The sequence below is a fragment of the Mesoplodon densirostris genome, chromosome 16 (assembly GCF_025265405.1).
Source record: "Mesoplodon densirostris isolate mMesDen1 chromosome 16, mMesDen1 primary haplotype, whole genome shotgun sequence".
Taxonomy (NCBI): Eukaryota; Metazoa; Chordata; class Mammalia; order Artiodactyla; family Ziphiidae; genus Mesoplodon; species Mesoplodon densirostris.
In genome coordinates, this window is record NC_082676.1 from 86,489,530 (window position 1) to 86,511,223 (window position 21,694).

Here is a 21,694-nt window from a genome sequence, read left to right on the forward strand (position 1 = left end):
CACCGATGGCTTTTGCGTCTTCTCCTTCCACAGGGTACCGGAAGCTGCTGAAGGACATGGAGGAGGGCCTCATCACGTCGGGGGACTCCTTCTACATCCGGCTTAACCTGAACATCTCCAGCCAGCTGGACGCCTGCTCCATGTCCCTGAAGTGCGACGACGTCGTGCACATCCGCGACACCATGTACCAGGACAAGCACGAGTGGCTGTGTGCACGGGTTGACCCCTTCACGGACCACGACCTGGATGTGGGCACCATCCCCAGCTACAGCCGGTGAGGCCGAGGGGGCCGTGCAGCTCAGCAGCGGGGCTCACGGTGGGGAGCCTTTGCCTGCCGACCGGTGACCGCCCCCCATTCCCTCCTCCTCTTTGAAGCCCCCCAGGAATGTTGCTCTCTTAAATCCCGTTACTTCACTAAATCCCAGAGTGCCATCTTTCCATCATTACTGGACAGCTTAGAGCCTGAGTTCATGCTCCCTGTGTTCCACAGTCATCTTTTCCACAGCCCATCTCCCCAGCATCGTTCTGTAATTGTATAGCTGTAGCCGCCAAGGGCTGAGCATCAGCCTACCCCTGGTTAGACGCCCCGGGCATCTGTAAAGCATCCACAGACTCTGACTCTGCTGCCCAGGCCAGCCCTGCAAAGCCAGCCTCAGTAGACCCGATTTACAGATGAGGAAACAGGCTCAGAGAAGTTAAGCAACTTTGCCCCAGTACCAAGATAAGTCAGTGTCAGAGGCAGGATTCAAGTCCAGATGCTCAGTGCCAAGTCCTCCCTGGTGTACCCCTGGGGCTCAGAGCTCACACACTGCGTAGAGCCCCCTGCCCGGGCCAGGCCCCCGCCGGCTTCCCCAGGCTCGGCCCTGGGGTCTCTCCAGCCCCTGAGGCTCCGCCCTCCCCTCTCGCCTCCCCAGAGCCCAGCAGCTCCTCCTGGTCAAGCTGCAGCGCCTGATGCACCGGGGCAGCCGGGAGGAGGTGGACACGGCCCACCACACCCTGAGGGCCCTCCGGGTAGGTCACCCAGCACCCCGCCGGCTTCACACCACCTCCCGGGCCCTTTTTGGAGGGGATCCCGAGTGGGAGCCATCCATCTCCGTGGGATGGTGGATTGCAGGGAACCGGGCTCCTTAGGGCCGCCCCCTCCAGAGGGAGCCCCACCACTGCACCCTCCCCAGCTGTGGTGCACGCTCCCCTCGGCCCGCTCTGGTCGTTGTTGGAACAAGTCCCGAGGCCCCTCCCACCCCCTGAGCTTGCTCCCCTGTCAGGAGTGCTTTGATCCACAACGGGTGTTCTCCCGCCATGAGCACGGAGCGGGGCTGGGAGCCGTCTCCCGTACTCAGCGGCATCAGTATGCCAGCGGGTCTGACTGGTTGATAAACTGATTTCAGAACACCCTGCAGCCCGAAGAACCACTTCCCACTGCGGACCCCCGCGTCAGCCCCCGCCTCTCACGAGCGAGTTTCCTTTTCGGCCAGCTCCTTCAGGTAAAGCTCTCGGAGCGCCTGCTGATCTTCAGCCACGTTTCGCCGCAGCCCTGCCCTCTCCCTACCGAGAAGAGGAGGCTGTATCAGAACAGCAGTGCTCTGTGGTTGTCCCCCACTTGCAACTTTTCATGGCACCTTATATCTTCCGTCCCATTTTATTCTCACAGTGATGGGTCGGTAGACAGTCTGCACCTGTTGGAAGCAAACCTCGCTTTCATAAAAGATTTGAGCAAACTTAGGGCTAAAAGAAACTTAAACATCTTAGCTGCTCAAATATTAATGGAAAAGTGAGGAGAGGAAAACAAACGTTCAAGATATCCAGGTCCTCAGATTGAGCATTAAATTTATCTCTGAGCATCCTAGCAGCCAGGAAAGAAAGGGAAACCCAGCAGAGTCTTTATATCTTACTTGGTGCCAAAACGTTTCAGCTCTTTGGGACCAGGAAAAATTTTTCCCTTGTACTTGATTCTAAGAGGTTTTTTTTTCTCTTTTTTTGGCATGGATCATTATACGAGGAACATTGAACAGCCTCATGGGTGATGTGTTCAGAAGTGATTTCACATAAACGCAGAAGCATTCCATGCAGGCTTTTTCTCTATCACCAGTTCACAAAAGCTGAGAGTACTATTAAGATGTAGCCCCGCAAGGATGTTCCTGTGTTGGCTCTGTGCTAATTAGGCCCCAGCAGAGCTAGGGTGTCACTCCACTGCTCCATCCTAATGTTGGAACATAGGAAACCCAGAGAAATGGTTCACGGTGTGACCCTAAAACCCAGGCAGAGGCAAACAGGTAGCAGAAAGACACGGAGGTGGAAGGGAACCCTGGTGAAGTCCGAGGCACCCCTGAAGGCAGGACCACGTGAGACCACACTTTTTTGTGCCCACACGTCATGCATGAGTCCAAAACCCTGAGTTTTTGGGTGACTTGCTCGAAGGCTGGTTAACAACAGAGCAGGGCTGACATCCCAGCTCCCTGGACTTTCCTCCCTGCAGAGGGAGGGCATGGAGAGTCTCAAAGTAGCCCAGGGAGTATGGTGTCCACCGCTGGGCATCCCTTTCCACCCTCCAGGACTCAACTCTGAATGGTAGAAGGGTGCAGGCACTCCCCCGGAAGACTCGGGGATGCCGAGGCAGGGGGTGAAGTCACCTGCACCCCCCGCCAGGTGGGCCATTTGGGGGTGACCAGGGGTCTTTCACAGCCAGAGCGCTCCAGGCCTCACAGAGCTCGTGGATCCCCTAGATGTGGGTGGGATTGCAGGGGGCTCCATTGAGGGCCTGCTTGGGACCAGCCCTCTGGCAGGTTACGCCCAGCCGGGGAAGAGAGTGTGAGCATTTGTTCGCTTACTTGCCTACTGACGGCGTCCCAGACAGCTAAAGAACTTGCGCCGCCTGCTAGGTGTCCCCTGTGTTGAGAGGGGTCGTGACTGACCCAGGCGCCCGGGGCAGAGCCCAGATCTGAACGGAGGTCTCCCGAGCCCGGGTTACGCCTTCCTCCACCCCCTCTCCTCTGTCCGCAGTTCGTCAGCAGGTCCGAGAACAAGTACAAGCGGATGAACAGCCATGAGCGCGTGCGCATCGTCGCGGGGAGCCCGCGGGGGAGCCTGGCCCGGTCCTCACTGGACGCCACGAAGCTCCTGACCGAGAAGCAGGAAGGTGTGGTGCCGACCACCCAGCCCCTCCCCGCCCCATGCGCGCCCGGCGGCCTCAGGGGTCTGGGCGGGCCGCGGGGGCCCCCGAGAGTGGGGCTGGGACATCTGCTCCCTCCAAAGCAAGGGTACCGTCTGGGAAGGAGCTGCCCGGCCCTGGCCAGGAGGACCGACAGCCGCCCGGGCACATCCTGCCAAGTTCCCCCGACCGACGCCCGCCGTACTTGGTTTGAGCCCAGACGCCCGTGTTATTTGGAGCTGTTTGCTGTGGAGCGTTTACTTACTGATTCTCTCCCCGCTGAGCACCGACCGCCATTTATCGTGAAGCCAGCGAGGGGCCTCCCGGTGTGCGGTCCCCTGTGGAAGGCCCTGCTGGCGGCGAGCAAGCCCTCCCAGGGCCACGCTGGTCCCGGCGCTGATGGTGACGAGGACCAGGGGCGCCTCTCCACTGCAGCCTCCGCCCAGGCCCTCCCTGGACAGCTTAGCACCTGGGGTGTGTTACGCGTTTCTTGCCGGCGCCTCCTGGCCTGTGAGCAGGGCCGTCTCCCTGGCCCAGCACTGTTGGCCCAGCTCCCAAAACAGAGCCCGGTCCACAGGTCACTCTGTAAACTTGCCTGGACGGCAGAAGGGCGTCCTGGGCCGCCGGCTTGCGTCGATTTGCGCAGCGGTTTTTGAGAACTAGCCCCCGGTGTCCCATCCCCACTCCCAAGTGGTTTTCAAGGCTCCGTGGAGCCAAGAGGGCACCTGGGCTGCCCCTGCCCCAGGCAGTACCAGCCCTTCCCTGTCCCCTTGCAGAGCTGGACCCCGAGAGCGAGCTCGGCAAGAACCTCAGCCTGGTCCCCTACAGCCTGGTGCGCGCCTTCTACTGCGAGCGCCGCCGGCCCGTCCTGTTCACGCCCACCATGCTGGCCAAGGCGCTGGTCCAGAAGCTGCTCAACTCCGGGGGCGCGATGGAGTTCACCATGTGCAAGCCGGGTGAGCCCCCCGCTGCAGGCTGCTCTCCCCCGTCCCCCGCCTGCTGCATCGGGCTCAGGAGCCGACGGGAGGGCGTGGCTGGCTGGCTGCCGTGGGGACTGTAAGGTGGGACCCTGACCTTGCCCTCCATTGAGAAGCCTCGGGGTCTAGTGGAGGAGACGAGATTCACTTCCACGTGGCCAGAAAGGGATCAGACACGCAGCTCTGTCGAGCCCAGGAAGCAGGGTGGAGCCTGGACGGGACAGTCGGCCCGAGACCACCTGTGCTGCCCTCAGGACCGGCCCCTCTCCCCGCAGATGTTGTCACAAGAGACGAGTTCCTCAGAAAGCAGAAGACGGAGACCATCATCTATTCCCGAGAGAAGAACCCCAACTCCTTTGAATGTGTCGTTCCCGCCCACATCGAGGCTGTGGCGGCCAAGGTGAGGCCGGCTGGAGGCTGACAGGGCTTGTGAGCCACGTGCGCCATGGAGAGGGCGATGCTCTCACCTCCCCGCGGGGGAGCCTTCTTCCTCTCCCTCTACCACGCGCTGACATCTCCAAGCCCTGTCCTGCGGCTCGGATGCGCATTTATATTTGGAACCTCCTCTGTTTCTGATGGCTTCCGGGTGCTGGTCCTCTGGTCCGCGTTGTTCAGGGATGTGTGTGCGCCTGGCTGTGATAACGGGCCAGAGATAGCGGGCAAGCGGGCGACAGGCACTGTGTTCGCCAAATGGGGGCAGTGGACCATCGGAAGGGTTCTTGGCAGTGACGCAGAAAAGGCGTCTGCACGCAGTTTGGAGTCTTCTGGAGCCAGGCTTTGAAACCCTGGCTGGCCCTGAGCGTGGAGTTCTTCCTCGCTCCAGGGCTGGATGAAGGCAGGGCTCTTGGCCCACGAGGATGGTCATGGCCCCGGAGTCTGGGACGGTGACCTGGGGGACAGCAGGAGCAGAAGTCCAGCCGGAGATTCCAAACTTGCCGCCCAGCCGATGGTCACTCCCGCACCCTCCCACGTCGTCACACGGATCGAAGCACGGGCAGAGCTGTCAGCCAGCCTTGAAGAGTTTGTTGGGTTTAAAGCTTAGGGAATCGTGACAGCTGGAGCCGATGGACAGTGAGTGGGCAGGGCTGGAGCTGAGAACATTCTGGCTGCGAAGGGGTTCCCATCCAAGAATGCGTGCTGTTAGAAACCCAGCAGTGGCTCTGCTGGCGAGACAGAGGAGCAGTGACCGGGGGCGCAGGGGCCTGGGGCTGGCCACCTCTGCCTCTGGACCTGGGTGCTGGTTCCACTGGCCCGTTCACTTTGTGAAAGTCCACTGAGCTGCAGGCTTAGGAGCACGTGCACTTTTCTATATTCAAGTTCTGTTTCAGTGCAGAGGTTTAAGTGGCACCTTCAGCAAAACAGGGATTGTCCTTCTTCAGAAACGACGCGCTCTCAGGCCCCAGGGAGTCGTGCTGGAGAGCCCTTATGTCCTACCGGGGCCATCCAGCCGCCTCACCTTCCCTGTGTTTTCCACCCACCCCGTCCTAGTACCAAGAGCGCCTCTGCAGGCAGAATAGAGGAGCAGGTGTTCTCCACACTGACCTGGGTTTTCATTAAGACTCACGCACACTGCCTGATTCACCCCGGGCTGGCTGCCGGGCTCTGCCAGCACCCATCCCTGTGCAGGGGGAGCCAGGCGTCTGGACGGGGGGCCTTGTCTCTCAGAGGTTGGGTTCTGCCTGGTTTGTTCTCTGGTTCAGCGGGGGGCACGCGGGGCTGTCTCGCCCCCGGCTCTGTCCCGTGGAGCCAGACCCTGCCCGGTGGACCCGCCCCAGGCCACCCACACAGGCCGAGGAGGCAATGGGCCCCCGCCAACCACCGGCCACTGTGTCTGCAGAACAAGCACTGCCTGCTGGAGGCCGGGATCAGCTGCACCAGGGACCTGATCAAGTCCCGCATCTACCCCATCGTGCTCTTCGTCCGGGTGTCGGAGAAGAACATCAAGAAGTTCAGGTAGGGCTCCGGGACCTCCCCGCAGGGGCCCTAAAGCACCCCTCCTCTCCCCCGACCTCACCAAGCCTCTGGGGTTCCCGCCAAGAACAGCTGGCTGTGTTGGGCCCACCCCCTCCCCCGAGCATCCCTTGAGTGAATCCTTATCGAAGGTCAGTCTCCAGTCCAGGGGGCATGGCCCTGACCCCTCCAGCAATGGAAACAGTAACACACACGCACACACACACACACACACGTAAAACACGTCCAGGAGGATGGGTGCCGGGAGGGATGGGGGTGCCCTGGGACCCAGGTGGTCCGGGAAGCCAGCATTGGAGCAGGACCCACCACAGCGAGGCCAGGCCGGGCAGGTGCAGAGGGCACGGCTGGTGCCCAGACCCCCAGGCGGGGGTGCCCAGAGGAGGCCAGTGTGCTGGGCAGGGCGGTGGGAGGTGACTGGGCCGAAGCGGGTCCAGGCCACACCGGGCCGTGTCGGCCACGGAAGGATGCGACGTCTCCTTCTGAGTGAGACGGGAGCTACGGACGGTTTTGAGGAGTGACTTAATCTACTAAGGGATGTAAAGGCCCCGCTGGCTGCTGCGTTGAGACACAGGCAGCGTGACAACCGACACGAGGGGTAGTGATGCTGGGGCCACACCCTGTCCGGCGGGCGATGAGGAAAGGTCTGGTTCTGGGTCCGTGTTCAAGGTCGGGCCTGTGTGATTGTGGAAGGGTTAGCGGTAGGATTGGATAGGAAGAGGAAATCAGGGTGATGCTGAGGTGGGGAAGGGCGTGGCCTGCCTGTCACGTGGCACCATCTCTGATCCCCACCCTTCCTTGCAACACAACTGCAGCTGACACTGAGAGAGGTCAGGCCGCTCCATTCTCTCTGCAAATATTTACCGAGCGCCTATTAAGTGCCAGGCCCGGGACCCCATGAGTGAGCAAGAGTGCAGAGTCCCCACCGCACCACCTCCCACACGTTAGGACGGCCGCTGTCCAAAAAGCAGGAACTCACACCTGTGGGCCCAGATGGGGAGAAATTGTAGCCCTTGCCCACGGCTGGTTGGGAACGTAAAAGGGTGCAGCTGCCGCGGAAAACAGTAAGGAGTTTCCTCAAAACTTAAAGTAGAACTACCACGTGATCCAGAAATCACACTTCTCAGTCTATACTCAAAAGAATTCAAAGCAGGGTCTTCAAGAGGTATTTGCACACCCATGTTCACAGTGGCATTATTCACAGTAGCCGAAAGGCAGAAGCAGCCCAAGTGTCCACTGACAGATAAATGGATAAACAAAATGTGGTCCATCCCTACGAGAGAATATGATTCTGCCTTAAAAAGGAAGGAAACTGACACATGGTGAAACATAGCTGGGCCTTGAGGACATGCTGCTCAGTGAAACAAGCCAGACACAGAAGGACAGACACTGCATTTCCACTTCTACGAGGTCCCTGGGGGGGTCAGATGCACAGAGACAGAAAGTAGAGGGGTGGGTGCCAGGGCTTGAGAGGGAGGGGGAAGTGATTGTTTAATGGGTAGAGTTTCAGTTTTGCAAGACGAGAAAGTTACGGAGATGGTTGCAGTTCGCTGCGAATAACTTACCACTGCTGAAATGTACACTTACAAGTGGTCAAGATGGGAAATTTTATTTTACGTGTACTTTACCACAATTAAAAAGACTTTCTTTTTAAAGTCCCCACCTCTTAGGATTCCCTAATGAACAGAATAAAAGGGGACAGTGCGTAAGGTGCTAAGTGGATGGAGAAACAAAGCGGGGAAGGCAGCGTCGGTAGGGTGGCCAGGGGTGTGGGCGGCAGCACGGGGTGGTCCCACAGCACGGGTCCGCCCAGCCAAGCCACGCCCCTGTGCGTCTCCCTCGCCCTCCGCCTGCCCGCAGGAAGATGCTGGCCCGGCCGGAGACTGAGGAGGAGTTCCTGCGCCTGTGCCGGCTGAAGGAGAAGGAGCTGGAGGCCCTGCCGTGCCTCTACGCCAGCGTGGAGGCGGACATGTGGGGCAGCGTGGAGGAGCTGCTCCGCGTCATAAAAGACAAGATCGGGGACGAGCAGCGCAAGACCGTCTGGGTGGACGAGGACCAGCTGTGAGGCGGGGGCACCGCTGAGTCCCAAGGGGACTCGGGAGGGGGGTCCGGATACCGCGGGGCCACGCCGAGGGGCGAGGGGCGTCGGGCGTCCTGCTGCCTAGACGGCCTGGGAGCTCCGTCCTCCCGTTGAGGGAGACCCTCCAGGGAGCCCCCCCGGGGGCAGATGGTGGTCGGGAGGGAGCAGGGAGCGGTCCGCTCCACCCCGGGGCTGACATGCTGAGTCGGCCAGCCCTGCAGGCGTGAGTCAGGAGACAGGACCCCACGAAGGACACAGAGCCAGGTCGGAGGCCAGCGGCCCCTGGAAGACGGAACAGCAGTTGAATGTCACGCGTGGAATAGGTGTGCTGCCCATAGGGAGGGGACCTGAAAGCCAGGCATCCCCCAGCCCTCGGGACACAGGATATGCACATTTCCAGGCAGAAGGGGAGGTGTGCCCTGCTGTTATTTTTTCCTGCATTAAAATTTCTCCAATTCCTTGTTTTCAACCAATTGTTTAATAGTTTGCAGAGGCTTTCGGCTCTTGCACCGTTCCTCACCTACAAACCACCCCCAGCGAGCTCAGTTCAGGCCCCATGTCATATGCAGGGTGAAGGTAGGGTGACCGTGCATCCCAGTTTTCCCAGGACAGGCCTGATATACAGCTGGGTTTGGGACTGATCACCAACAGCACCCCCTCTGACTAAGATGCGTCCTGATTTGGACGATAAATTGTATCGTCACCCTGGGAAGGGCCCCCCCTTTCATAGGCTGCCGGGAAGGTCTCGCTGTCTACACCCCTGTGTCCCCTGGCTGCAGCCGCAGGCTAGGCCCTCCTGACTCAGCTCCCCCGCACGTGTGCTCCACCTCTCTGTGCGGGGAGCATCCTACGTGATGCAGCCTTGCTCTATCTTTCAGTTCAGGAAGCAGCACGTGGGCTAAGGCCCTCCAGTGGGCTTACTGCCCACGGCCCAGGAGCCACACTCCTTCCACAGCAGACAGCAAAGGCTTTATGGGCTCTAGAACCATTCTTCTTCTTGACCCTCTCAATGCAAACTTCCTGAGTACAAACCCAACAGGCACAGCCAAACCAGGCCAGCTCCAGCCAGGCACCATGGCGAGTATTCATTCAGCAGCTGGTAGGTAGCAGGCTGGGGTTCAGACCTTGGTCTGTGTGTTCATGGGAGTTGTGGGAGCAACTGTTCGTTGATAATCCACGTCTACACTGCCTTTCTCACCAACCGAATCCTGATTTTATCCTCGGAAACCACATGCACAGCTAAAAAACCATAGTCCCCAGCCTCCCTGGCAGCTAGAGTAATCAAGGAAATGTAAGGCAAGGTTTAGGGTAGAGACAAAGCAGACAAACAGCCCTTCCTCCCGTTTCCTGCCTAAAATACAGACGTGATGGCTGGATCTCCTGCAGTCATTTTGGATCTTGAGGTGCCTTTGAAGAGGGAAACCCTGCACGGAGGATGGTGGAACAGAAAGCCAGAGTCACTGATGACACTTTGGAGCCCAGGACTGCTGCTTGGCTTTCTTTTACATGAGACTGAAACAAATTTTTATCTTGTATTAAATGGCTGTTATTTTGGTTGTCAGTTACTTGCAGCCTTGAGCAATTTTTTTTTTTTTTTTTGGCGTTACACAGGCCTCTCACTGTTGTGGCCTCTCCCGTTGCGGAGCACGGGCTCCGAATGCGCAGGCTCAGCGGCCATGGCTCACGGGCCCAGCCACTCCGCGGCATGTGGGATCTTCCCGGACCAGGGCACGAACCCGTGTCCCCTGCATTAGCAGGTGGACTCTCAACCACTGCACCACCAGGGAAGCCCAGCCTCGAGCAATTCTTAACAGACATAGTTTTGAATTGCTTTATGGTTTCAGATACCATGGACATGAGTTGATGACCCTCTGATAGGTTTTATTGAAGATACGAATTATTAATAAAAGAACTCTTAACAAATACCTCATCCTAAAACAATAGCGTGTGTCCTGTAGCAATTTCTAGCATTTCAACTCTTAGAAATAGCATCAGCACCACAGAGCCCTGGGAGGTATGAGGTGGGGGTGGGGGGTCCTAGGAGGGGGCCAGGTTCTCTCCTCCCTGTGATGACCCATCTCTACAGCACAGGGTCTGAGTTTGCCTGGGAGTATGATGCCTTAAAAAAAATAGAAAATTCCTCCAGGGCTTCCCTGGTGGCACAGTGGTTAAGAATCTGCCTGCCAATGCAGGGGACACGGGTTCGAGCTGTGGTCCGGCAAGATCCCACATGCCGCGGAGCAACTAAGCCTGGGCTCCACAACTACTGAGCCCGCGTGCCACAACTGCTGAAGCCCGTGTGCCTAGAGCCCATGCTCCGCAACAAGAGAAGGCACTGCTGTGAGAAGCCCATGCAGCGCAACGTAGAGTAGCAACGAAGACCCAACGCAGCCAAAAATAATAAATAAATTTATTTTTAAAAAAAATTCCTCCAAGAGCCAGTAAGCAATGCTTCTTTCTCCAAAACAGCCCCCAGAAACAAGCTGGATGTGCTGGGTGTGGAGAGGCCATGATTCCAGAGGTCCAGCCGTGATTATTTAGGGCCAGATAAACTGCCACACGAGGAGATGCAGGAGCTGGAAGGTCTTCTGCTTCCATCTTGTTAGAGCTCTAAGTCAAACAGTAAATTTTCCCCAAGCCCAGGCAATCGTGTTTCCACTTAGAAACCGTGCTTCCTTGTAAGTACTTAGAGCCAAGGGGACAGACGTGACTGGAAAGGAGTCCCGGAGTAAGAGGCTGATTTATTTATATTTATTTAACTTCAGAATTCTCAGGCTTGTGCAGAATAACCAAACCCGCAACTCGCATATAATTGGGGGTGGGTGGGTGGTGGACAAGAAGGGGTGAAGACAGGCCACGCTTGGAGAAAATACCTTAAAAGAATGTGTGGTGGGGTTTTTTTTCCCAAGTAATTTCAGCCAGGCTCCAGGACACAGGGCTGCAGGGTTGTATCTATGTTAATCAGCTGGTGTGGGAGGAGAGAAGTGAGGGATGAGTTCCGTGCCCTGGGTCACTCCCTGCATGAAAGAAAGTTGGGAGAAGGCGGTGGGAGGCGGGGGTTTGGTACCCCAGGGAGTCAGGCCACGTGAGGATTTCAAAGGAGACCCGTGACAGCATCTGCTCAAGCTCCGGGCTCCCGACTGGCCTGGGAAGGAAAGGGGCCTGCGGGGCTGGGTGGTGAGGGCGCGCGTGGAGCTCTCTGCAAAGTCTGTCTGCAGCTGGAATTACCACACCAGGGCCTGCAAGCTCAGTGTTTCCTTTGGAGCCAGCCCAGGACTCCAGGAGGCTGCCCTGAGCCACACAGTGGGGCATGCAGCCTGCTCAGCAAGCCCAGGCCCCAGGGTCTGGAAACGACCCTGTGCCAGGCGGATAACACCGCTGACAAACACTTGGTCCACCTCCAAGGGCCTCAGCCACGCAGCTCAGAGCCCCAGAAAGCACGCTGTACGTGTAGACCTACATTTTTCTCGGGAAGGTCCAGGCTTTCTCAGATTCCTAAGGGGTCCTGTAATCCCCAAAAGATTAAGGACAATTGCTCTTGGGTTGGGCAAATATTAACAAGTTTTTGAGCTCCTACTCTGTGCCAAGCCCTTCCTAAATGTCCTTCTACTTACTGATCCCACAACTCTTCTCCAGGGCTTCCCTGGTGGTGCAGTGGTTGAGAGTCAGCCTGCCGATGCAGGGGACACGGGTTCGTGCCCCAGTCCGGGAGGATCCCACATGCCGCGGAGCGGCCGGGCCCGTGAGCCATGGCCGCTGAGCCTGCGCGTCCGGAGCCTGTGCTCCGCAGTGGGAGAGGCCACAACAGTGAGAGGCCTGCGTACTGCAAAAAAAAATAATTTAAAAAATAAATAAATAAATAAAACTCTTCTCCATGTTATATACGGGAGAAAATTGAGGCTCAGAGAGGTTCAATAACCTGACCAAAGTCACACAGCTGATAGCTGGAACTCCACCCAGGCCTGGCTGATTGGCTACCTGCAGGCTCTTCACTGGATCTTCCAAGTCAGAGGTGCTATTTGGGGCCCTGGTGACATCTGTGTGCCTCTCCTCTGCTCTTCCAGTGACTGGGGAAGTGGTTGGTGTCCAGGGCAGTGTCTGGTTTGGGGCCAGGTCACTCAGTGATCAGACCAAGAGGATGTGGACTTCCTCTCTTGGACCGAGGCGGCAGTGCCACCTGGGCAGGCCCTGGGTTCCTACGTCATCAGGCCACAGTCGGGGGCGAGGTGGGTGGGAATGCAGGAAAGGAATGTCTGAGCTCCAGTGCCCTGCTGTCATGCTGCTGTCAAAAGCCATTGCATCCAAGGGCCTGGTTCTCCTGTAAGTGTGTCCATCTGGGTTGGTGTCCCCCTCCCAGCCCTGCTTCGCTCCCTCTCCGAGGTTTGTCTTTGGCAGTCCCGCCAAGGTCAACAAGGATGCTATGGCCACTTGATGGGGAGGCCTGGCTCCCAGTGCCCTGCTCCAGCCCATCTTATTATCCAGAGTGTTCTGCAGGGGTTCCAACAACTTCCAGAAAGCCCCTGGCACCAGAAGGGGAGAAATGCAAACTCCAGAAGGGGAGGGGGCTGCTCTAGCTGAGGCTGAACCTTGGCTTTTAGTTTCAATTTCACACCCCAGGAACCCAAACCGAAAGCAGCAGGAAGTGTTCCCCACGCCCACTGTTCTGGCTCCCACCCTCCCACCCACTCAGGCCAGCTTACTGCCCCCAGAGGCCCGCATCCTTCTGGGGTCACCGGGCTGTGGGTAGCTGGGGAGAAGAAGAGAGCCCCCGGGGGGGCAGCTCCATCCTCAAGGGGCTGTGACCAGCTTGAAAGAAGCAGCAAGTGCAGAGCAGCTGCCGGGCCCATCCCCAGGCGGTCGTGGGACACGGGGACATGAGGGCATCCACCCGTCACCTGCACGGTACCGGGAACCTCAGAGAAGGGAGAGGCTTCGAGGAAACGTGGTTTACCATCGTGTTTAGTCTGGAATTTTTGTATCTATTTTTAATACAACATCCAGAGTTCAGAAGCCACACGTTCTAAAAGGCCATCCATTTAAAATTCTCACCTCTGCCCACCCTCATCCCCCCCATACACACAGGAAACCACCTTTCTTAGGTCTGTGTGCCTTTCACAGTTTTCATGCACAGACGAGCGATACCCACGCCTATTCCCCCTCTGCTGCACGACCAAAAAGACATTATTCACACTGTTCTCTGCTTGCCTTTATTTTATTTTTTTTACTGAAGCATGTTTCTGGGAGCTCTTTCCTTATTCTTTCTCACAGCTATCTAGTGTCCCCTGTCTGGATCCTGTCATTTCCTCGGCCGCCCGCGTTGATGACCCAGGGAACAGCTGTGCCTCTGCATCCCTTTACCCGGAGGCCCTGCAGGACATGCTCCCCTGAGAGGGGTTTGCAGTGGCAGATTCCCTTGCCTGGTCCACACTGCCCTCTGCCGGGCGCTGCGGGTCCTCACGGCCTGGGAATTCTGCTGCTGATGGCCTGGCGACCCGCTCTGGGACTCTTCCGTTCGGGCCCATGGGACCCACAGGGGCCGCTGGCTTCTGGAGGGCCGACTCGCCACCACCTTCGTGTCTCGGTTACACTTGGTGGTTCCAAGACCGTGACATCTGGAGCTGATCTTTGCTGCCAAAAGGTGTGTGTGGTTTGTGAACTGTGATCCCTCCCAGGGGCTTGGGGGGTTGGGGGGGAGTTTGGTGCTGGGACCCCAGTCCACCTCCACGAGATACAGGCCAACCCCTCCCCCATCCTCTCAGAGACACTCATCCACACAGGCCTAAAACTGAATTCACGCCTTCACCCCGCCCATCCCTGACCCGGTCACTCAGCCAGAAACCTGGTTTTCGTTCTCTCTCTCTCCTGCTTCTCTCTGTCTTCCTGTCTCTGTTTCTGTCTCCGTTTCTCTCTCTCTCTCTCACACACACACACACTCTCACATCACTGCATTCTCTGTCACCTCATCTCACTGATTAAACCCTTTACTCCCTACTTCATTGGCTTACCTCTCCCCGTCCCCCGGCCACCACCCTGGTCCAGGTGGTCCTTGCCTCTCACAGGACGGCCAGGAGACCCTCCCACACCACACTTACCACACCCAACCACATCAGCCCTCTTGCTTTTCCTCTGGACCCTGGGCCTCACACACACTGTTCCTCTTCTCTGAAACACTGTTCCCTTCACTCTGCCTGATTAACCGCCACTCAGCCTTCAGGTGTCAGCTGAACCAGCACCTCTGGGAGGTGGAGAGGCTCCCTCCCTGGCCTGAGCTGAGGTCCACACCCTGTCACAACCCTCATCTTCCCGTGTTGGAATGACTGATGATTGTCTGTCTTAACTGTGAGGGTCACAAAGGTGGAGAGCGTGCCTGTTTTGTTCACCCCTCGCCTCCAGTGCCTGGGTGCTGGCGGCCTGCTGGGATGGACACACGATTAAGCAAGTCATTGCATTGCCATTGGAATTTCCCAGGGCCCAGCAAGGTTGTTCAAGAGTGATGCGGGCCAGAATAAGGCAATAGGGACAGGTGGGGACCATAGCAAACTGGCAAACACATAATCCATCCAAAAGGGGCAGCTGGAACTCACCCCCACCCAGTTGCTTGGTTGCGTGTAAGCAGCAAGACCCTGTCTTGCCAGATCTTCTGATTATTCATCAGAGGCGTCCCCCAATGTTCCTACAGAGTTTGGACCAGGCCACATCAAGCATCCACCCCTGGTGTGACCAGCTGTGGGCACCAGCAGGCTGGGGTTGGGGGACTTGCCGTTTGCAGAAAAGGAGTCATAAGTGGAGGCCCCCAAGGCACTCCCACAAGCCCCAAAGACGTTCCCCACTCTGTGATTCTGGCTTTCCCTTGTGGCCTTAGCCTTCAGAGGAGAAAAAATCCAAGCAAGACACCAGAGGGATAATTTTCCATGTGGGCAGCTCAAGAGATGCAGCTCAGAGAGAAAAAAGACAGAACATGGCCTCACCCACTCCTTGACCTTTCCTGAACTCACAGCTAACTTTTCTCTGGGTCCAGTTGTGTTGTTGAATTTTTAGGCATTTTTTAAAATGTAAACTGAAGGTGGAGGTCACTTTTGTTCACGGGGCTCATGGGTGTCTCCAGGGAGCTGGGCCCGGCTGGGATCCTCCTAAGGGGCCAAGTCCGCCCCTCGCAGGCCGGGTCGGGGATGCAGTTGGCCGGCCCAGAAGCCGCCGCCCTGTGCCAGGCAGCTCCCCGGCCTCTTGTTAGCAGAGCTCTGCTGATGGATGAAGCAGCAGTCCCGGGGCGGGGACGCTGTGGCCCACGCAGGCCGCCTTCCCACACTCACATCAATTCCCCATCACCTCCCATTAATTATTTGTTCACGCCTGCCTCCGAGCACCGCTTCGGGTGAGCCCTGCGGGATTGCTGCTCCCTTTGGTTTGGGGGCCTTAGACCTCTGGCCTCAAAAAAGACCCTCCAAACTAGCCGAAGAGTGCCACCCACTCCAGCGGACCAGTGCGCCTACTGTGTGCCAGGCACATTCACGAATGTCATTTCCAAGCCTGGCACCCATCTGTGCTGGCGGCACATATCACCCCATTTAATAGATGGGGAAACTGAAGCTCGGAGGGGCCTCGTCGCCAGGAAAGGGCAGAGCTGAGACTTGAAGAGGGAAACCTCAGGACGCTCGTCCCAGCTGCCTGGGGCTTCCCTGGTGAGGGTCACCTGGAGCTCATATCAGGCTCCAGTTTAGGGGCAGGGGTCAAGGTCAGACAAAAGTCGGGGAGGCTGGAGTGCTCAGGAGGGAGCGCTGAAGAGAGGGATGCCCCCAGCCCTGTGCTGGGGGGCCTGTGGGAGAGGCCACAGGTACCGAGACGCAGGTGGGTTTGCCTCCTTCCGTCCTGTCCCCTCACCGGCCACTCATCCGTGCTGACCCCGCGCCCTCACTCCCTGCACTGTCCCTGCTGCCAACAAAGCCCTCTACCCCAAGGGCACTCGGGCCTGGGTCCCTGGGCCCCTGGAAGGCGGCAGGAAGTCGGGGGCTCCCGGCCGTGGGCAGAGCCGCAGCTGCCTGTGAAGGGGGTGGGCGGGGGGCGGGTGTGGAGGAGAAAGAGGAGCGGAGGCTTGGGGCTTTCTGGTTGGTTTGGATACTAAAATTAGCCATGGGTGAATGAGGGGGCCGAGAGCTCACACTAGTCTCTGAGCCCAGGCTGCTTCGAAACCCCAGGTGCGTGGCTAAAAATTGTATTGAAAGTTTCCGAGCCAGTCGGGGTGACTGGAAATGAATCTCTAATACAGGAATTTCTTTCTTTCCTATCACATGTCATGTTCGGTTCTGATCTTGTTTTGACCGATGCTGCGTGTCTCCTCCAGCATTTGTGTCTCTGACTGAACGTGAATGTGGGTGTGAGGCTGTGAAATTGTGTTTGCCTCAGGGTGGAGGTGGGGAGAGATGGAGAGGAGCAGAGAAACAGAAAGAGACAGACACACAGAGGGACAGAACTCAAGACTGAAAGGCCCTCACATCCTCCAGAGCAAGGCCCGCTCTTCCCCTTCTGTGCCCCCAGCCCAAGATCTGACACGGGGACAGCAGGCATCTCGGTGACAGGTGTGCTCAGGTGTGGCTGCACAGTGAGCGGTCCTTGGGTACCTGTGGGCCGGAAATGCAGCATCCCAGGGATGGAATGGAGACTTCTGAGTTCTAAGATAACTTTCTATGACCCACCCCAGCAAAGGTCATCTGTAAAGTGAGACTATAAAACCTGGGTGATGTACCACATGGAGTCACTGTGGGGACCAAGCAAGCTCACACAGGGAGCCCTCCACTTGGCATCTCTGGCTCAGCTGTTGCTAACTGCAGGTCTAGTGAGGCCAGGGCCCCTTGGCTTCTCCAGTGGCATTTGCCCAAATTAGATGTTCAAAGCCGAACAAATGTGCCATTTCCCTCCCCAACCTATTCCTCTTCCCCCTCTGTATATGGCATCACCCCCTCACCAGTCACTCAAGCTCGAAGGCTAACACTCAGCCTCAATTCATAGCTTAACCTGCTTCTCTCCAGCCCCCACCCCCGGCCAGCCCTCCTGACTGGATCACCCTCTGACTGGTCGGCCAGCAGCAATTCTAACCCATTTTTGTGCCATGAACCCTTGGGAATCTGAAAACCCAGAGACTCTCTCAACATAACATTTTTAAAAATTGAAGTATAGTTGATTTACAGTATTGTGTTAGTTTCAGGTGTACAGCAAAGTGATTCAGTTATATTTTTTTTCTTTCCATTATAGGTTATTATAAGACATTGAATAATAGAGTGCCCTGTGCTATACAGTATATCCTTATTGTTTGTTTATTTATATATAGCGGTGCGTATCTGTTAATCCCAAACTCCTAATTTATCCCTCCCCCCTTTTCCCCTTTGGTAACCATAAGTTTGTTTTCTATGTCTGTGAGTCTGTTTCTGTTTGTAAATAAGTTCATTTGTATTATTTTTTAGATTCCACATATAGGTGATCTTATATAATATTTGTCTTTGTCTGACTTCACTCAGTATGATAATCTCTAGGTCCATCCATGTTGCTGCAAATAGCAATATTTTATTCTTTTTTATGGCTGAGTAATATTCCATTGTGTGTGTGTGTGTGTGTGTGTGTGTGTGTGTGTATACACACACACACATCTTCATACATCTGTTGATGGACACTTAGGTTGCTTCCATATCTTGGCTATTATAAGTTGTGCTGCTATAAACATTGGGGTGCATGTATCTTTTTGAATGAGAGTTTTTGTGTTTTCCAGATATATGCCCAGGAGTGGGATTGCTGGATCATATGGTAACTCTATTTTTAGTTTTTTAAGGAACCTCCACACTGTTTTCTGTAGTGGCTGCACCAATATACATTCCCACCAACAGTATAGGAGGGTTCCCTTTTCTCCACACCCTCTCCAGCTTCAAAATAACATTTTTCATGCATAAAGTAAAATGCACAGGCTTGCAAAGGAAACTGTCTTTGTTGAAATACAGTTATCAAAATATTTAAAGAGCAAGCCCGTAATCTGGTAATTGATGCCTTTGTTGTAAATGCATTAAATAACAATATTTAACAGGAAGATCCAGTGATGGGGCGGACCACTGTCATTATCCCAAAGTTGTGATGAGCGTGGCAGTATTTCATGTCACCTGTGACAGTCACAGGAGACACAAAGATGCCGGGTTTCTGTCAGTGAGCAAGTCCCAGAGCTGCGCCCACAGCCCTGTGGTCATCACGTCCGTTCACAGTGGAAGGAAACACTAACTTTCAGTTAGGGGTTAAGAGAAAATGAAGATGTAATTTTTCCAGTCAAAACTCACAGACTCCCCCCCCGACCCGGATCCTGTGCATGGACCCAAGCGCAGAACCGTTGTCAGAGGGGTCTTCCCGGAACACGACTGGGTCACATCATTCCCCTGCTTTAGACCTTCACCCTGGGAGATGCTGGGGTTGGATGAGAGTGACTGACCCTGGCCCAGCAGCCGACCCCATCCAGCCCCTTCCGGAACATTCTTCCTCCTGCTTTCCACATTCAGCCATGCTGGTCGTGCTCCCTCTGGGTCCCCCAAACTCTTCCTGTCTGAGGCTTGCAGAGCTGCTGCTCCCTCTGCCAGGGATGCACCCCCTCAGCCCTCTCTAACGCTCCCTGTCCCCCCAGATAGGTTGAGGAGCTAACCCCCAATACCCATGGAGATGTCCTTATTTGGAAATAGCACCTTTGCAGATGTAATCAGGTTAAGATGAGGTACACAGTTTCAGTTATACAAGATGCATGAGTTCTGGGAATGTATAGCCCAGTGAGAATGGGTAAAAATACTGCATTGTATACGGGAGTTTGCTAAGAGGATGCATCTTAAATTAAGAGTTCTTGCAACACACACAGACTGGCAACCATGCAAGGTGATGGATTAGTTATTTAACTTGATTATGGCAATCTTTTCACAATGAATGCATCTATCAAAACATCAAGTTGTACCACTTTGAGGTACACAATTTTTATATGTCAAAGAACTTCTCTGAATGCAACAAAGGAAAGAGGTCATATTGGCTTGAGGGTGGGCCCTAATCCAACGACTGGGGTCCTCATAAGAGAAACAAGAGGGAGATTTGGATACAGGGACACAGAAGGAAGACGGCCCTGTGAGGACAGAGGCGGGGATTGGGGTGAGGCAGCCACAAGCCAAGGAACGCCCAGGGGCCCCCAGAGCGGGAAGAGGCAGGAAGGATCCTCCCCTGGAGCCTTGGAGAGAGAACAGCCCTGCAGACGCCTTGATTTCAGACTGGTGGCATCCAGAGAACACATTTCTGCTGTTTTAAGCCCATGGTTTATGGTAATTTGTTGCGGTGGCCACAAGAAACAGACACAGAATGTCAACTCCAGCAGAGCCTGGGCTGCCTTCTCGGTCACTAAGTCACATGCCTGGCACACAGTCGGTGCTCACGAAGCGTTCGGAAAGGGTGAATGCATTTCCAGAGAAGTAAACCTCCGTCCCGGCAGGGGCGGTAGTTTTGTCCTCAGCGACACAGGCACCGGGTCTCAGTGCTGACCACCCCCTGGACTCGGGCTGGGTTTGCGGTCGGTGTTGGCTCTGCCACTCCCCACACCCCTGGGACCCCCTCCTGAGTCACTGTCATCCTTCTGTTCCCCAAACCTAGCAAAGCCTGGAACCATGAAGTGGTGGCAAGATGGGAGCAGGGAACCAGTCCTGAACCCATGGTACAGGGAAGAGAGACAAGGTCTGGTGTGCAGGGGAGAGCCGAGGACGGACCCAGGGCCCACCGAGCGCACGCTCGGTCCCCAAGCCCTGACGAGAGAGGGCCCGGGTCCCCCGGCAGAGGCCCCTCCAGCCTCCTTACAAGTGGCCCTGAGGGTGTGTCTGACCTTGAGCATGGCTGGGGGCCCCTAAGCAGGAAGGAAGGCAGACCTTCAGACAGAGCTTGAGCCTGGGAGGCCTGGCCCAGAACTCACCTCGAGAAAAACCATCCCTCCCTGTCCCTGGAGCCCTGACAGCTTAAAATAAACAACTACCCAGATACTCACCATTGTCCTGTGCACCAGATGGGAGGGAGGAAAGTTATGCTGCAAGCCCGGGTCAAGTAAGAACAGTCGTGCTGGCCCTGGTTCTCCCAGAGAGACGGCAAGTTGGGCGTGGGACCTGGGCTGCATCCACCCAGGCAGGGGAATCCGGACACAGCAACATCTGCTGGACCCATTTCAGGTCGCAAGTGGGAAGCAGGATGGCCAGCTAAGAGCCATCTGAAACGCAACTTCTCACCAACCCCCAAGCTCTTAGTGGTGCAGAAAGAACTTAGGAGGTGGGTAGGGAAGGAGGTGCCCGGATGCCCCAAACCTGGAGGAGGGGTCAAGGCAGCGGGTGTACATGTCGGGAGAAATCTCAGAGCGGCTGATTGATCTCGGAGGGGAAGCATTAAATATCTCTGTGAATATGGCACAGCCCCATTCGTACTTTACTACGATCAGCCTCCAGGATTTATAGCCATCGTCAGCTTGAATTACCATCAACTGCTATATCTTTCTAAGGATTTTCTTTTCTTTTTCTTTCTGTCCTCCCTTCTTTCTTTCTTCTTTTTTGACTCTGTGTGTGTGTGTGTGTGTACGCCTACGTGTGTGTGCGTCAATTTCAGCAAATGAGTTTCCAGGCCGGGAAGACGTCTAGTACCCTCTAGTGGTGAGAAGGGCTTCACTATGCTGTGTAGGCGTGTACACATGTGTGTGTTTGCGTGTGTGTGCACATGTTTATGTACATGTGTTTGGGTATGCACAGACGTGTGTGTGTGTTTGGGGTGTGCATGTGATCTCTGTGTGTGCTCATGTACAGGCATGCACATGTGTTTGGGTGTGTGTGCACACATGTCTGCTCATGCTGGGGTGTGGGGTGTCAGGTCTGTGGTGGTGCACACTTGGGTGCTGGGTCCCCGGTCACAGGTCACACATGTGCAGAAGGACCCCAGCCCCACTGGTGGCCCAGTTCCCTCCAGGCTGTGCCTGCCACCTGCCCTCCGTGCACCACACCCTCTTCAAATTCTCCAAAACAGGCTGCTGCCAGCTTGGCAAACCCAGCCTCCTGCAGACCCTCTCCCTCAGGCCCATGGCCCACCTTTCCATCAGAGCGACAGGGAGGGGTGGCTGGGGTCCTGTACCCCCAACCCAGAGTTCTGCAGTCCTTGGTGGCATAAATCTCTCAGGATGACACTTACCCCGGATCTGCGGAGAAGGGGCCTCACCTCGTCACCCCCGGGGCTGCAGACTCCCCGCACTGGCTCCTGGAGCAGGAATCGGTGGCTCACCTTCTGGGAGACAACACGGAGCAGAAAGGGCAGGCTATCCTGCCCTCCTCTGAGACCCAGCACTGCCCAGGAGGTCCCCAGACCCTAAAAGTCGTCCTGATAAATCCAGTGCCCTCCACCGCTGGCCCAGGGTGGCCTGGCTGGAAGGGAAGCTTCTCTCCGGGCCCGCCCGTGATTACTGAAGGCCCCAGGAACAGGATTTGAGCCTGGCTGGCCCCTCAC

The 21,694-nt window shown here is 56.2% G+C and overlaps 1 protein-coding gene across 8 annotated transcripts in view; it reads left to right on the forward strand.

The window, feature by feature from the left end:
- CARD11 (caspase recruitment domain family member 11) overlaps positions 1-8,621 on the forward strand; it is a 110,281-nt gene extending 101,660 nt beyond the window's left edge. For 6 of the 8 annotated variants that reach the window (XM_060078570.1, XM_060078569.1, XM_060078571.1 and 3 more), the window contains 8 exons: positions 34-274; positions 915-1,011; positions 1,389-1,484; positions 3,001-3,136; positions 3,925-4,104; positions 4,401-4,525; positions 5,963-6,078; positions 7,954-8,621. In XM_060078570.1, coding sequence (XP_059934553.1) covers positions 34-274; positions 915-1,011; positions 1,389-1,484; positions 3,001-3,136; positions 3,925-4,104; positions 4,401-4,525; positions 5,963-6,078; positions 7,954-8,158 — 1,196 coding nt within the window. In that variant the 3' untranslated portion in view covers positions 8,159-8,621. The remainder of the gene's footprint in view (positions 1-33; positions 275-914; positions 1,012-1,388; positions 1,485-3,000; positions 3,137-3,924; positions 4,105-4,400; positions 4,526-5,962; positions 6,079-7,953) is intronic. The other 2 variants (XM_060078576.1, XM_060078575.1) reach the window with 2 other exon arrangements.
- The last annotated feature ends 13,073 nt before the right edge of the window (positions 8,622-21,694 follow it).